The 18,132-nt window shown below is 41.8% G+C and overlaps 1 protein-coding gene across 1 annotated transcript in view; it reads right to left on the reverse strand.

Moving 5' to 3' along the window:
* The window catches only part of dync1i1a (dynein cytoplasmic 1 intermediate chain 1a), a gene marked incomplete at its 3' end in the record, with an annotated part of 46,379 nt that overhangs the window by 11,266 nt on the left and 16,981 nt on the right, over window positions 1-18,132 (reverse strand). The window contains exons 8-11 of the mRNA XM_087174701.1: window positions 12,032-12,127; window positions 9,992-10,163; window positions 8,653-8,752; window positions 8,296-8,421 (exon numbers count right to left, since the gene is read on the reverse strand). Coding sequence (XP_087030827.1) covers window positions 8,296-8,421; window positions 8,653-8,752; window positions 9,992-10,163; window positions 12,032-12,127 — 494 coding nt within the window. The remainder of the gene's footprint in view (window positions 1-8,295; window positions 8,422-8,652; window positions 8,753-9,991; window positions 10,164-12,031; window positions 12,128-18,132) is intronic.

Below are 18,132 nucleotides of genomic sequence, written 5' to 3' on the forward strand. Positions count from 1 at the left end.
CTCTCCATCCCCACCACCACACCATGTGTGAAGCAGCCAACTCAAAACCCAGTTCATTTTGAAAGGAGACTGGAAAACAAACCAGAGGCAAAGAAAACACTGCACACTCTCTCGCTCTCTTTTTTTTGGTTTCTTCTGAGGAGTCATGGCTTCCAGACGAATGGTTTGGGAGTCGCTTCAGATGTCAACACTCAAAATAAACTGAACTTCGGTGGTAAAAATAAAGTTGCTCATCAGCCAGCAGTGAGCCACTCTCCGAAAAGTTTATTTACACGATCAGATAAAAAGGGATCAAAGTTTTTGGTTTATTAGCCTGTATTAGCACACAGGAGTGGATGGTCTGACCTGAATTATCCACAACTGTTTGATTTATTTCACATGAAATTCACCTTGCCAGGTTTATTCTATGGCATATGTACAATAAAGGCAGCTGCAATCGTTAAAAAGAATATGTGAAGATCAAGCCATGTATAACTGTGTAAGATGCCATAGGAGCCAACTATCCTGACCTATCAATAACGAGAATAGTCCAAAAATTATTGAAAGAAGGTTTTGGGACAATAAAACAGCTACTCCAAGCACTCCTACTCAAATCCATGTGGATGACTCTGCCTTGAACTTGATGACTTTTAACATCCCTGAATTTTGGGATGACCTTTACCCTCTGTGGTTGTCTGACAGGCTGCTGTCTGAGGTCTGCGTCCCCAGACTCCATCAGTGGGCTAATAAACCCAAGTCCTGCCCTCTCTGTCATCCCTGTTCACAAAAACACACATCCGCATGAGTACTAAATAGGTACACCCCACCACCAAAACCATTCATCAGTCCTCAGAAAGCAGAGAAACTCTAAACCTTGTAGGGACTGTGAAGGAGACATGAGAAGCAGAGAGAAGGAATTATAAACAAACATCTAACATCTGAGTGAACTACTTTGTCTTTATCCATGTTAGTACTGCATCTTTACTCCCTCATCGCTGACTTTGTTAGGTCTTATCTATTTGCCTAAACCAGTAACCATAAGAATGCTATAAAAGTGTCACTTCTCATTTGAGTTTTAAATATATTTGCCAAATTGGAACAATCTGGAGTACAACATAGACTGTATGCTACCTAAAATATATTAATACTCTTATCTTTAAACTCACTACAGAAACCTTCCTCTCTTTGATCTTTCCAGTAAAGATTCTACTTTTACTATTAACACCATAAAAAATGTAAAATAAACACGCAAATCCCCAAGCATATACAGACACAAATAGAAAACATCCCTGCTCTCTACTCTCTCTTGTTTTTCTTCCACCGGTTATCACCCTGAATAAACATCTCTACCCCACATGAGTAATGAAAAAGAGAAGCAAAATCAAGAGACCCCTCTATTTGCTCCATATGTTAGTTTAACTCCTAAGCCCTATCAGTGTCCCCATCTTAAGAGGAAAAATCTTGACTAAACTCTGAATCCCCTCTTTAAGAAACCGCACGTTATGCCATCATTCCCCTGCACTGTCAGGCTTAGTGAAAGAGCTACTGAAAATTAGCCCGACTTTGTCCCGATAGTGCACTTTGAGGCGCCTGCCAGCCACAACTTGGACTTAAAATAAAAGCCATTTCCCCTAAATGCTTCTAATCAAACGTCACATCAGCACATATGTTTTGGAGTTATATGCCTTTTAAATCCACTGTATGTCATTAGGCGCTGAAATAAGATCAATTTGTCCCGTGCTATAAGGACGTTTATGATTTAAACTCAAGGGGAATTGGTTGACGGATTCTCAATTTAGATGTCATGTATGAAGTTAACGACCGAGTTTAGAGCTGAATTATAGGGAGCTGGGTTATGTTTATGCCTTTTCTTCTACATTTTATTCATTCATGAGCCTTTTCCATCATTGATCCAAATACTGTTGTTGCATATATTAGAGGCAATTTATTTCAGTGTGTGTAAACATGACTGTATAAAATATTGTATGTGTAAAGACTATTATTCTGAATTAACGGAAAAGTTTAGACACTTATTTCTAGTTAGATGATTACATTGATGCCATGTCTGTATGGGAAATAAGACGGTACTGCCATTAGCTGGCTAACTTAGCTTAGCACAAGAAGTGGAAACACATAGCCTGAACTATTTCTTGGCAAGGAACGGTTCACAGGCAACCAGTGGAAGCTACTGGTCTCTGTTAACCTCCAAAAAAAAAGGGTGCATTGTCATTTTTACAGCATGGTTTTTGAACATATTAAAAAATTAGATATAATGTGTTCATTTATGAGCTTTGGAGATAATGGTAAACAGATCTGGTCAATTGGTCGAAGCCAGACCAGATCGTTTTCCCATTTCCAGCCTTTGAGCTAAGCTAAGTTAGCTGGTTGTTGGCAGTAGCTTCATACTTGGCGTACAGACACAAGAGTGGTATCAATCTTCTCATCTAACTCTCTGTAAGAAAAGCTCCAATAATAGCATCTTTTAATAATGAGCTTATTTCCCCAAATGTGGAACTTTTCCTTTAAATCAGATACAGCCACACTCTTCACTTCCCCTGCAGCTCCTCTTCATTTCAGATTCATAAGTCTGGACATACCAGTCATACAAGCACCACATCTGTCTAAATAACACCTCAACAACTCTCTTGCCGGCAATGCTCCCGCTATGATTGCATCTCCATATCAGAGCTAACTCAGTACTGAGCCTGACATTTCATTTCCAAATGCCGAGCGGCTCTGTGCATGGTTCTAATCTCACATGCAGCGCAGGTCAGACACCTGCCAAGTCATCTCCTGCCAGCCCAGACGAAGAGGATGTGGGGAGTGACAGCTCCTGGAAGAAAAAGCAGCAGCGAGAGTCACTTCTGTATATTGGGCCTGAGATAAATTGTGGCCGTTTTACATGGAGACACTCTCGCAGTCAGAACAGTGGGTTTCATTTCTTTCCTTGGGCAAGGTCTACTCTGTGTGTGTGTGTGTGTGTGTGTGTGAGCATGCGTGTGTGTGCTTGCACGAGGGAGAAACTCACACACACAAAGTATCATCTACCATATCTCACACAGGCTCACAAGGCTAAGTGCTTCTGGCAGCCCTTATTATATTAATGGGAAGTGTTCTGTAGAGGATAATACACACATGGTAGGCAGTGATGAAAGATGGCACCCAACGAGGGATTAGGGAGATTCGGAGGAATGACAGAGAGAGAAAGAAAGTTGTAGTGAGGGGAACACTCCCTCCTTTGTTGCCTCCTCCTCTCTTTCGTTTTTTCCTCGGGCAACAAACTGTTGCTGAAGTCGGCTTGGGAAGGTACAAACGGAGCGAGGGTGCTATGGTGAGAAGAAAAGAAGGAGGCGGGGGGGCTGATAGGGCACAATAGAAAGTATATCGTCCCAAGTAGATCCACGGTCCATGCCCCCACCCCCCACCCCAGCTCAACACACTCATGTGTTTTCCACTCTGCCTTATCAGGACCAGATGGATCCGACTGTCTTCTCTTGCATCCCCGCTTCTCAAAAGCCCCCACCCCTGCAACCACCTTTCTCCTCCCTTTCTCCCCCTGGCTTTGCTCGTTTATGACACCCCACGGATTTTGTCACTCCGTGGTTTCTGGCGAGGAGAGAGAAATACCAAGCAGAGTCTCCATTTCACCGAGCAAAGAATGACGGTTTGACGGAGGGAAAGCACGAGGAGGAGGCTCCGGGAACACAAACAGGCCTTTCTCTCTCCCCTCTGGAGCTGCTCTCCCTTTATTTTCCATATCTTGTTTGTTTGCTTGGCTCATATTTTCACTTTTGCTGCTTTGCGGCTTTATTGTTGGATTCATGTTGTTCGACTCAACAACCTAGTACTCTATTCTATTCTATTCTATTCTATTCTATTCTATTTGTTTCTATTCATTTCTGATACAGATACTCAAATTACACTTGATTACACTAAACCTTTCCAAAATTAAATACAGTCTAAAGTTAGCAAAGTTTCCTGATTTAGATCAGAAGCAGAAGAAATTCAATGCCGACATGTAACACTTTTATGGACACATTTTGGTTGTTACTTAAAAAATATTTAGATTTGATACCCAGACTCAGGATGACACCTAAATACTAACAACAACAACACAATGATTAACACATACTTGTAACTCTGACTGCCTGCGAGAAATTATGTGCTTGTGGTGCAGCATGTTAATACATATAATATTCAAACAATTAAGTTTGTGTGTCCCCATTTCCTTCACCACATGTGTCAATTTATGCATAAAGCAGCTTCAATGAATACATTCAAAGTTGTACAAAATAATCCAGTTCACTGCAAAATTCATCTTTGCAAGTAGAAGCTTCATCTATGTGCCACAAATCAAATCCAGTCCCACAGTCTAAACTCATCTGCTCAGTGAGCACTCAGAGGATTTCTCTGCTAAGCTTGCTTGCTAACACAATGCTGCTCCATCCTCCAGTGTAATTTCACATGCGTTCCAACCAAATAAATCCTCTGAATAATGCTGTTGTATTGTTCTCTCTTTCAAACTCTCTTTACCCTCCCGACCCCTCACAACACCCCCCACCACCACCACTCTCATCCCTGGCTGCTCTGCTTCTCTTACTCAACCTTTCTGAAAGTGCCAAAGGCCTATGGAGCGACACGAAACAGAGAGATATTAATAAAAATATAACTGACTCCAATGGGATATGACAGTAGCAGCGGGGGTTGTTAAAGGGAGGCATGTGGTTTCAGGGGTTCACCAGAGGTTTTAAGTCAAACGGGCCCTTTAATGTGGCCTGCCTTTGCCCACTTGAGAGGCTGGTGTGAAGTTACAAGATTGGACCCAACTGGGACGGGGCGATGATGGGTTCAACTGCTGGGACGGCCGTGATGAGGGGAGGCACGCTCAACTGGTACCAGAATCCACAGCACCAGCAGCCCCTTTCCTGAAGTACAAACCAACCCGCACACTAATGGATCACACACTTCCTTCACTATATTACAGATCAATGGCAACTGAAGTGGGGTCATAAAACTGCCTCGGGTCCTTAAGGGGGCTGTAAAAGGTTTGCCAGTACAATGGGAGTACACTGAGATACTGTTTAATTTCAGATACAGTTCGCCATTATGAGTAAGAGAACAATAACATTGCATTTGTGCATTACATTTCATGGCATAAACAAGAATAAAATAATAAAATGTCACAAAAATGATCTGTTATAACTGAAACAAATAATTGAAGAGGGAAATCAATTACAAAAACTATGTGACTGTTTAAATGTAAAACTGGATCAATACAACAGGTTTGATATTCCCACTGTTAAATACCATTTAAAGAACACTTTATATTCTGTGCCATACACAATAATCTAGTCAAATTATTCTGCATTTAGAGTCCTGTGAATGGTTCTGATACATAAGTGTAAAAAAAGAGGTAAAAAGAGCAGAAAGGCAACAGCAAATCAGGAGATGGGAAAATGAAAGCATAACCATGAGATTTCAGTGCCATCTGTTTATTCCACATGGGAAAAAGATTTGTCAAATGTTGTCTCCTGAACTATTGCATTAGAATGCAATATTACAACACCACTGCATACTGCCAAAAATATTTAGGCAAGATCACGAGATTGCTTTTGCCCAAAATGTCACTGAAACTCCTCCCAAAACCAAACCAACGCCAGCTTTGAAATGATTTATTTTCCACCACTCCAGCACATCAAGAACATAAACCCTAACAATGGTTCTGCAAAGTAAAAAACAGCTAATTGTTCTTTTAGGAATCATTGTATATCCAATGAAAATCAACAAGATCTTTATAACAGTGGATAATCTGCATTTTTCTATTTCATATAACTTTAAATTCTGAGGAAAAAGGGCAGGAATTTTTGCATTGCTAAGCCCGTTTACCAAACTGCATACAGCCAGACAAGAAATATAGAAGCTTGACCTCACCAAAACCTCATCTGTAACATGAAGCCTTCTATAAGCCATAGCCTTATACGATAAAGCCCCCGCTGAACCAGACCTCAACCACAAACCCCAACCCTCCAATACTGGCCCAGCACTATCATTCTTTTGTATCTGTACTCTCTCCCAAACACACACGCCACAGTCTTTACACATGTGTGCAATGCACACACACACACACAAACACATGCATACACACATACAGTAGTCAGCCATCTACCTATCCATCCACCAGATGAAAGCTGCTTCAGCCGGCAAGTCTGGAAAAACAAAAAATGTCTGAGAGGCTACAAAACCATCTACTGGAGCCAGCCAAACCAACACATACATACGTGTGTACGCGCGTACCGCGTAAATAGCGAGTGTTCCCATAGCTGAGCATGGGAGGTGGAAGGTGAAAAGCAAAATATGAGAAAGTAGAGGAAGAAAGGGGAAGAGGCACACGGCCCTGTGGTTTTGGGGGGTTAAACGGCAGAGCATGCTTGCACATTAAAAGCCATCTGATCCACGGCTAACTACAGAGTCGCAATTGTGTTTGCAAAAGGCCCCGCAGACAGAAAGAGAGTAATAAAGTAATGCAATCTACATATTCTTCTCTTCCTTAGGTCCAAATCCAATCCAACCTCCCCTTTCTTTCTCTTTTCACATTTAATTAATTTATCTTCGTTCTATCCTCTACTGTTTATCCCTGCTCATTTGCTGCCCACTCTGCCTTTCTTTTGTTTTATGTTTCTGTTTTCTTGTCATTGACTTTCTCCCCTCATGAAAAGACCATGGCACAGCCCCAGGCCACATTAACTCGCTGACTAACATTGGGGGGGGCTTGGGAAAGGGAGGCACGGGAGACTTTGTGTTTTCCTTCATTCTTTCTTCTTTCTTTTCTCCATCTGATATCACTTCATCTAATGCACATCCTTCCAGTAAACACTGAAAACAAATCGACTGTGTTTGTAGAAGTGGTTTGTATGTGTCAGAAAATCAAAACAAACTACAGTGACGATGCTTCATTCTGTTATAAATTGAAATTTCCCAACATTTCAGGGCAAACATGTGCCATTATGTTCTTGTCATTGTATTTCCACTTAAACTTGAATACACTTCACCTCTGTCATACGTATTTGCAGCTGATTGCCCCCTTTTGATACACTAAGCATTTTATCAGCTGCTTACACAAATATTCGCGTTCCCCAAACGTCTTGTGTTTAACACTGACAATTCACAGATCAGCGTGCTCAGAAACCACACTGTTAATAAAGTCAGATGTACTGTACATATTCCGTCAAAGACCCACATGGAAAAACTACTGAATCCTACAGCTACAAGATGCATAGCTGTAATCCATACCTAAGACCACATGGATTTCAGCAGCAGCATAAATTATGGTGCAGTGCAAGAATGGAGCGCTTTAAAAATCCATTATGGAGCTATACGTATATGGTAAGCTTCACATCGAAATATTTGCAAGCAGCATGCGGTCTGCAGGAATATGTGGTTCTGTGTCTGTTTGAGAAAGAGAGAGAAAATCTATTTCCTCTGACTGGATAAAGCTTGAGAGTATATGGGTGCATTTCTAACATCATTTCTAAGACAGTGAGCTGATTGTTTGTGACATTAATACTATTACAGGTGTATTTCCATGTTTACAGTGATTTGTACAACGTAGACCTGTCAATTATTGGGAAACAGCACTGCTGACATTAGATGCAGCGGCAATGTGGGTGGGCTAACACACACATGTGGCAGCCTCGGATTAGGAAGTGGTAGGCCACATCATTTTACTACCAAGACGTCTCTATATGGCCTCGCCTGTCTCCTGGGAACCGTGAAGCCCTCACACCCAATCCCTCCATCCCTCCTCTCCTCCCTTCCTCCCTCCCTCCTCCTGCCATTTTCCCAGTGTCATTTACCATTAACATCACACTCGTCAGTGAGTTTCTTTCCCACCAAGGCCTGAGTTTTTTCCATTGAAACTGGCCTCCAGTGGCAGTGTTCAGCGATAATCTAATCTGCAAGGTCAAATGAGTGCATGTCGAGCCACCTTTCATTTCCCTTTGCTTCACGCATAATTTTTCACTCACAAAGGTGCTGCCATTACAGCACAGAAAAGGGGGAAAAGCTGTAGATTACTGGGTGCATTGAATGTTGGGTTGCCAGATATGGTATAAGTTTGAAATCCTGAGGAGAGAGGAAGATGTTTTGCTTTTTTTTTTTTTTTACCATTTAGCTCTGTGGCCGTTAGATAGATGCAATCCACCACACCTACAGGGAAAAAAAGAAATGGCAAACCTAACTTATTCCCTATTGTAACCTGCCATCATAACTCCTATGGTATACATGGATATATATGTGAAATTTGAAACGTTTAAGTACCTGACAGTGAAAGATGTATTCAGGTGTGGCCTTCTTAAACTTAATGTTCCACACTAGGGCAACACCATCCGGTTCATGAGGAGCATCTTCATTATTGTTATAGGAGGCGACCAGCAACTCAGGGTACTGAGAGAGAAAGAAAGGGAGAGGGATGTTAATAAAAAACAGAGACACCTTAAATCAACCATGTGGAACTTCATGATCTACTCCCACTCTCTTCAAACACTAAGAAACAGTAAGTACGTTTCAGAGGTTTAAAACCTGCTTAACTACTGCTGGTATTTCTTGAGAAAACTTTACAATGTGGGGATGAGTTACAGCTTTGAAATCAAAGTAACACACAAAACGTGGCCTCACCTGAGGAGACCAGTCAAGACAGGTGATAACACGATGTTTCGACCAGTGTTCATCATAGAAGAGTCTACTGAAAGAGAGACTGGAGCCGCTACCCAAGTCTCTGCAGACAGACAGTAGAGATTAGGGTCAAAGGTTACTTCTTCATCAGACCTGAAGACATCAGTTTTGTTCCAGTCAGTAAAAGTAAAAAGGAACCTGCTGAGAAAAAAAATGGCTTCATTCTGTAGGGGTGAATGAATGATACAAGAAATTCAGTTTAAAGTTCCACTCCTCCACTTCAAAACAGTTGTATATTGTTGCCTTTGGTTCCGAAGTAGGTTTCTTAAGTTTGATTAAAAAAAAAAAATTAAAAAAAATTGATAAAAAATAACCCTGGTCATCAGGTCATCGGGTTTAATGAAAGACTGAGATTAAAACTCAGGATATCTTGAACTCTGCTGCTCCGACTTTGACCGTTCTTTATCTGTCTCTTGCAATTCTCCCAACTTTATAAAAGTGGATTATTAAATCGCTGAACTACCCCTTTAAAAATGTCTTTCTTTTAACAAACATGAGAAATAGCATGTTCGGGCATGCTGAGTCAGTAAGTAACTTCAGACACCGGAAAACATGGATTTGGATCGGTAAAGGGGACTCACACATACGTTAACTTAAATAGTGAAAAAGAAGCATGTCAGTGGCCACAGTAGCAGTAAGACCATCATAGTTTTTGTTTATGTCTGAGCCCTACTTGTCACCAGTTTTAGTGTTAAACAGAACAAATTCTCTACACAGTGTAAATGCCACCTACTTTGTGTGCCGTACTATGTAGAATTAGTAATGGTAATGAAATGAGGGTTACGTTGCTACATTCTCAGAAAAAGCAAGCCAATGGAAAAAGAATGGGACTGAAGTTAAGCAGTTGGCCATGGCCTGTTTTAGACATAATCTCTATTTGACCACAGGCTTGATGCTCCTCTGTGGCTACAGCGGTCAAAGTTGAAGTGAGTCAGTAAAAACAGCATTCATCTGTCACAGCAGAACTGTATCCCAAAACAGCTTTGCACTTATGACTCTTACAACTTCAATCACCACTTGGATAACCTCTGTTCAGAGCCAACCCATCAGATGGCAAGACAATGTTCTTAAGGTTGTGATGGTTTTCAGTTCAGAGGAGTATTTAACCCACTGAGAGTATGACATCAGCGGGAAGACATATATTCTGAAGAACAAAGGAGCCTCCCAGGCCCCTGGAGTGAAACAGTGGGCATGAGTCAGTCTTCGCACATTTCCTAGTTCGAGGCATGCAAGTAAACACTCACATGTGCATCCAAACACATCCTCCCTCCTCCCTGCTCACCCCTCTTTGTCTTCCAGGTCCCGGCCGCTGTAGTCGAAGAAGATGTCGCTGTCTTCAGCCAGAGCTCTCTCCATCACTCGGATGCTGCAGTCAAAGAAACTCTGAAACTCAGAGGAGTGAAGGATCTGCTGCCTCTCCTCTTCTGTCAGCTCCCTCAGCACCGGAAACGTGCCTGTTGGAGGGAACATAAATAAAAACACAGGTGCATGTGAGGGAGACTCGTGCTCATATTGTTCCCAGTGCACCAACTTGAATTTAGGGCTGCAGTTAATCGATTAATTTGCCAATAATTATCTCAACTAAACGACTAAGTGTTAGATCATTGGGTCTCTTTCTAAAAGCCCAAGGTGATGTTTTACAAGAACCCAAAGACATTAAATTAATTACCAAAGTAAGACAAAGAAAGAAAATAAAAATCCCTGCAATTTGTTGCTAGTTTGGCTTCTGGCAACTTAAAGGATTAATTAATCACCAAAATAGCGGTCGATAAATTTTATGCTGATCAGCTAATTTATCAATTTATCAGTTTCAGCTCAACTTGGGTTATTTCAGTATATCATCATGTGTCAGTACCACAGTACCTTTTAAATATTCAAAACAGGTATCAGAAGAACCTGTAGGCCTGTCTGTCACATATATAAAAAATCTAATTTGGTAAAATATGAAAGTTTGAGATTTTTAAAAATTAGTAATCTTCCCGGCTTCTTAAATTTCCCAATTTATGACATTACAGGACATCCATCATTTTTAGGCATTTGCTAAAATTTACCAATGCATTTAAAGTCTAATAAATGTGCCTGTGACTCTGGACTCTGTTACATTCAACTCCTGACTATAATAGGGCGGATATCCTCCTGAAAACTCACACACACACACACACACACACACACACACGTAGTACTGTCATGTTTACTACTACTAGAAAAAGCAATAAGAGTACTGTACATGATGTGCTTCCGATGTCAGATTAACATTCACTTCATCTCTATCAAAACCAAAATCACATCCAGGACATAATAAACTACAAACAGTTCCTAATGCATCTTTTCTAATAAAACCCTACAGTAAGAACTTCATAAACAAGAGAAAAACAAAGCCCTCTGAGCGACCCGCCTCCCTTTGAACGTAATGGCTGCACAGCACGGCGTCCGGTTTTTGAAGTCACTGTCCCCAAGCACACATGCGATTTTACACACACAAACATGCACAGACACACATATATCGACCTTTACCCTGCCTCTTGACTTTGATCCCCCCCCATCCCTTTGTATTTCTTACGAGTTGTCAGAAAAGACCCAGTGAATCGAGTGGCAGAGATCAAAGGCCAGACCTTCTAATAGGCCAGGATGGAGCGGAGACGGATGACTGTGTGTTTATGAGTGCGTGTGTATATACATCTCTCTGTGTGTGTTTGGCTGAGACTAAAGTACAGTCACGGATTTGTTTGTGTGGTTGAATATGAATATGTTTGTCCATCTGTGAGACCATCACATGCTGTGTTTTAATTCACCCAAGAGCTGTTTGTCTTTTCCCTATTATTTACTGTGTGAACCCTCCTCATACACACACAAACATGTACGCACACACACACATGCACGCACACACACACACACACACATACACACACATACTTACTTCTCTATTCCTCTCCACTTTGAAGTGTGGTCGAGGGGTCAAGTGACAGGTTTTTAATCAGTGCTGACCCTCACATGCCATGGAGCTGATATGCTGGACCCGCCTTAACCCCCAGTGTAACCTACCCCCACCCTCCCATCTGATACACCCACTGACCGGCAGAGGATGTCACACACGAGTCGCCATGTTTCGTGACAGCCGAGTGTGAGAAGTCGAGGGAATGAGAGGACTCAAGGATGAAGAGGAGGATGCCTGTAGTGACCGGGGCATGAACTGCCTCGTATATCAGGATAATTTATATGGAGGAAATATTACTGAATCTGAGAAAACTTGGAGATTATCAATGAGGTGGTTGACAGAAGTTGACCATTACAGTTTTTACATTTCCATCAGCCATTAATTTACCATCTTTGTTTTCCCTGTTGTCGTCTTCATCCTGCTGCTCTGACTCGGGGCCTGGCTTTGCCTCCATCATCTCCTCATCTTCCTCCTCCTCCTCTACTGAAAGAGAGTAAAAAAAAAACGAAAGAGAGAAAGCACTCATGTTAATCAACAGCTGTTCCAATTTTCCTCGACCTCCTGCTGTGTGCCGCCTCCCCCCCTGCTTACCAAAGTAATCATTCCCAGACATGGACTGGTACACCTGACTAACAAACATTTGGTCCAAATGGGTTTCATTTACAAACACACACACACACACACACACACACACAAACACACACGTTAAAAATGTGAAGCACAACTGCTGTAGAATTTCCATTACTGTTGCTTATGTGTATTAGTATACATCGTCTTGGGGGAAGAAATATCACAGGAAACAAGCCCGTGCCCATTTCCGTGTTGTAGCTGAAGCATGAGTTCACATGGTCCACATGTGTGGAGATACTGCACTCATCATGCACGCAAATAAGCCGCACCCACACACACACACAGACACACACAGTCAAGCAGGAAAAGTCAGAGTTCTGTGTGCTCTCCTCTTTCTCTCACCTTTGACCCCAAGCAAAGAGAGCCAGTGGTGTGTGTGTGTGTAAAAGGGGATTCCCTCTGCATTCCCTCCAATCAGGCTCTGCAATTACACTCGACTCTCCAGGATTTATTGTAAGTGTGTGCGGTGTGTGTGTGTTTGGGGTTCAAGTATGAAGGGTTACTGTCAACATAGGCACCTGCTTGTCAGCGACTGCTCCCATAAGACCCCCCACACCCCTCAGGGTATGTGTTGGTAACCCTCGCCCAACCTCTCCTCCTCTTTTCTGCTGCTCCCCTCCCTCCGAAACAGATGCTCAGAGTTGGGGGGCCTCTCTGAAGACCTCTTAACACCCTGACATCGCGACCAGACACCTGCAGTCTGCCAACACACGCTATACACACAAATACAATCTGTCTTTCTCTCTCTCTCAAGCACACACACCCGGGGCCTTCACCCGCAGTGCCAGGGGTGGCGAGGGGTTAACTGGTGCAGGGTCAAGCAGACAACAGTCGCTCAGTCCAGTGGGAGGAAGTGACTACATCACACCCTTAGACGTGTCATGCCTCTCTCTCACACACACAGAGTCACACAAGCACACACGTCGGGGTGTGTTTAACTCAGCTGGAGTATGGCCTGGGGCACTGTCAAAACCACTTGCTCAAGGGCCTCTCCTGCACTGGATGAACTGGCATTTATCTCTTCCCTAAGCTTTTGATGAACTCACTGGTGCGCTTTAAAAGCAACAAATATGATTCTAATTGGTGAAACACTTCAGTGATTTTATTATTTTTATCATTATTATTACAATAACTTCTGCCCTTATTTTACTATATTATTTCCGCCTCCCCAGTACCTCACTCTCTCACCCTGTCTTTGTATTCTCTTTTCTTTTTCACTTCCAAGTAAACTTTTTTTGATATATGACTTTAATTTTCATAGTGTGTACATAATAAATGACTGAGCCGAATCAAACACATGGCGGTGAGGCTCAGTCCAAGTTGGTGGTTAACAGCCAACTGTAGTGATCCAAACACCAGTGACCCACCAGTTTGGAGGAGAGACCCGAGAGGACCAGACAGGCAGACTGCCAGACTAGCTGCATGTCTGAGCTGCCAAAACAGACAAGCTGCAAACAGAAACGCACAGGGATACCCTTCTTTCCAGCGCCTTTGTCTCTGCCTCCATGCTTGTTTGTAAAGCTATGTTTCTCTCAGATGTTGTGGTTTTTTTTTTTGGTCATCTATCAGTCATTCTTCCCCTCCACAAACTCTGGTCATTAATCTGCAAATGCAGAACAAGTGGGGTCTCGCTAACCAACACTGGGTACATACAGTACACACAACTTCTAATCTATTCGGCTCCATTCTATTTTCTTGACCTTATGTGACCAGTCCGGTGGTTGGAATGTGTGGTGACGGGGATGGGAGGAGCGTGAGTAGAGGAGAGAGACCACATTGAGGAGCGGTCAGACTGTCAACCCCCGGGACCACAGGACTATGGAGCAAGGCAGCATGATTCATGGCCTATGGGTTACCTCACTAAGGGGAGACGGTCCAATTCCCGTATGAAGATACTGCTGATGTCGTTGCCAGTGGCCATGCATCAAGTTGTTCTGTCACAGTCACGCACCAAAAATATCCCGGCAATTTCCTTTGAATGGAAATTTTCAGATACATTTCTGCGTGGGCTCAAAGCAAAGCAAAAGCTACATTGTGGTAAATGATACTGGAAAATAGGACTCATGGGTTAGAAAAGATAATATAAAACTTTATGTAAAATGTACAGGCAAACACACACAGAGTGACTACAGGGTTCCCTGTTGAGTTGCAAAAGAAGCAGGGAAGGGAATTCAAAAGAGACAATCTTCCACAGTTTGAGTGTGTCTGACTGCTACCCTGCAAGTATCTGCACACTTTCTTGTTTCTACCTCATTCCAGTCACGGGATGCTTTCTCTTTCCACCTGCTGCTTAATACCGCTCCTCACTGCAGGACAACAGGTTAACTGGTATCCTCCCCCTCGCCACAGACGGGGGTCCACCTTGATGAAACTCCGCTTGGGGGCTCCTGTTTTGGCCGGCTACACACCCAGGGTAATGATATCCTCGGTAGCCGAGGGCCACCGCATCTGGCTGCCTCAATCTTCCCCTGGCTGCTTCCTCATGCTGACCAGGCCCAGTCAATTCAGCACAGCCTGGCAGGTATGTAGACACACGGATTCATAGTGTGAAGATACAAACACAAGTGCACACACGCACACACACCAAATGTGTAAACGTGTTTGTAAATGTATATGGACACAGACACAGAGAGACAGACAGCCACACACACAACAGACAAATGTGGAAAGGTGTTTGTAAATACACATGCATGTACATACACAAAAACATAGGCATATATATACTGTATATATACTCAAACACACACAAACAGAGGCATATACACACATCTAAATGTGGCTTTTTATAGTTATTATGTAAGTGACTGGCTAATACTGTAATATCAGTAATAATTATTCAAAATTTTATTTTGTTTTTGGTCAAAGCCCAAGAAGAATGAAGACAATACAAAACATAAATGTTTGACTAATTAAACTGTAATGAAAGGTCCATAATAAAGAACCAATTGCAATAAAAGTTAGTACACACACACACATACACACATATATATATATATATATATATATGCTTGCCAGGTCCACACCAAACATGGACCCCTTCTAATCCAGACAACTTTATTTTATTTCTTATTATGACTTGACTTATTATTATTTATCTGCCCAAACAATGTGCTGCCAATATTCACCAGGCCTCTTCTCATGCTCTTTGGCAAAATTTAATCTTGCAGTTTTGTGAGTAATGATTCTCTTCTTGGACGTTGTCCACAGAGCTTGACTTCACAGTCTGATCATTCACTGAAACACCAATTCCCACAGATAATCCTTGTGCCAAGTCGGAAGCACTTACACACCTGTTTTATACACAGTGCTTCTGTTATTGGTAGTATGACTCTTCCTATCGGTCCAAACTACTGCTGGAACTGTGTTACAGCATATTTTCATGCATATATCCACTTGTACCTTCTCCTATCTTTATACAATCTGGTGTCTTACTATGTGGAGTTATGTTGCATTAGAAACAACCCATGGCCCACACTGAGAAAGATGGGGTGCTCAAAGGAGCGCTGTTATCAGATCAGTAATTGGTATTGGAAGATACCCTGAGAAACAAGCTGGATTGGTGCATCCCTAGTACATATGACTTTTGTTGGAATTGTATTGTGAAGATATGATGTCCAAATTATAAAGACTCCAAGCACATTGGAACTTAACAAAAGGGTAAATTAAGGTTTTTTGTGATAGATATGACAACAATTTTGTAGGGCTTTTTATTATCAATTACTTTTTTTCTAATCGACTTGATTAATTGAGAACAGTGAAAAATGCCCCACCATGATTTCCAAGAGCCAAAGGCATCTTAAAATTGCTTGTTTTGTCTCTTGAACTGCCTGAGAATAAAATGTTCAATTTATTATCAGAGAGGACTAAGAAAACCTAGCAAATATTCACATTTTTGAGGCTGGAAGCAGTGACTGTAAAACATTAGTGGAAGGATTAAGCAACTTAAAAATAGTTGATGATTTTCCCATTCAACTAATTAATTAAGTGCTCTAAAATTTTAAGCAAAATAATCCATAACAGTATATCACAGTCCATTACATTAAACATAAAATTGATTCCTTTAATTTTAATTTCCTTTAATTCTGCCCTGTCATGAAAAGTATACGTTGAAGTATCAACTGTAAAACTACAGTAAAAACTAGTGGTTGTACTGTGGTTTGACTTGTCTGTTCTTGTATATCTTTTTTTGCATAAGTAGCTCCAAAGGAAAATAATAATAATAATATAAAGCAAAATAAGTAATCTTATATGTGCCTATTTCCTACATATCAACAGGATATTCTGAAACTGTATTTGTTTCTTACTTTTATCTGCACCTACACAGAGCTCCTCCAAAGACCGATCTCTCTGAACCCTCTCAGACAGACAACAAGGCATAAGCCAGTAATAACAATGCAACCGTCTACTGTATTGAGGCTAAGTAATACTTTTATTATCATGTTTTCTGTGCATGAGGCAATTGTTAGCCAATATAAACATCATTACTGTTTTTATGGACTAACAAGAGAGTGAAATAGTTCAGGTGAGGGTAATGGGCTGATCTGTTTGTGGAATAAAGAAAACATATTCTTAATGAAGGCTGATAGACCACTGAGAGATTCATTAGCTTAAACATCTTGTATTATCTCACAGTAGGCAACAAGTATCGAACATGTGGAGAGAAGAGTTTTAAAGATACTGACAACATATAAGAGATGTACAGTCTTCCGCCTTCCCTTCGGCTGGCACATAAAGCACAATGGCGTGGTGTGTCACGGCAAATGAGCGTGTGTTCTGTTTGGTAAGGATCAAAGCGTTAGCTAACCTTTTATTCTGAACCCAATTCACAATGAGTGCTTGTGTGCTGAAATGTGTTAGCGCAAGCTTGGAGCGATTGGCGTAGTTATCAAAGAGCTGTGGGTGTGTGTGTGTAGAGAGGAGGATGAGACCAGGCCCCACGTTTGTCATCGACTACATTATAGGGGCAGAGCTGTAGACTTATCATAGCAGCATGGAGGTGACGACGAAACTGAGTCACACACAATCAAAGATGACAGTACTCATAATTTTTATACATCTCCATTATATTAATCACAAAGAGAGACAGTGATATGAGAGGAGAGGCGGCGGAAACAGGGATAGGGATACAAAAGAGAAATCCAGCAGGATATTGGGGGATCCCACACACTGGGAATAACCCTACAACATCATATATGGGCACACACACACACACACACACACACACACACACACACACACACACACACACACACACACACACGCGCACACACACACAGAGTTCGCAGGGGTTCTGAGAGGTTGGCTGTTGAGCAGACCACAACACAAGCACTATGCAGAGGAGTAGGAGGAGGTCGAAAAGACTTGAAAGGCTCCTCTAATGTGGCCCTGGCACGACAACACACACACTCACACACACACATACACATTAACTTCTCTGAGATCAAGACACAACACACACTACATTCACTTAACCTCTGCGTATATCACAAATGACCGAAGGCATCAGGGGAATTCTCTCATTTTTTGTCCCACCTCCAGTAATCTAATCCTTGTTATCCAATTGCCAGAACAAAAAGATATACAGTACACTATGTGGCCGCAATGATTTTATGTGACTGAGTTAATGATATAGGTCACAGATAAAATGACGTAATCCTAAAATAGATAAAATGTGATATGATAGCCTTGCTGGGAATTTGTCTTGTCACACAGGGCATAATGTTTGTCTGTCATCTCTAAATAAAGCAAACATAAGAACATTGGGAATACAGAGATTTAACTCTCACAATCCTTACAGGTTATTTAAAGCAGAAATATCCTGTTTTCAGCCACCTGTAGACCCAGAGATTAAAATAAAC

Source organism: Seriola lalandi, unplaced genomic scaffold (genome assembly GCF_002814215.2).
Source record: "Seriola lalandi dorsalis isolate HSWRI2012SDOR001 ecotype SW California unplaced genomic scaffold, Sedor1 jcf7180002054374, whole genome shotgun sequence".
NCBI lineage: Eukaryota > Metazoa > Chordata > Actinopteri > Carangiformes > Carangidae > Seriola > Seriola lalandi.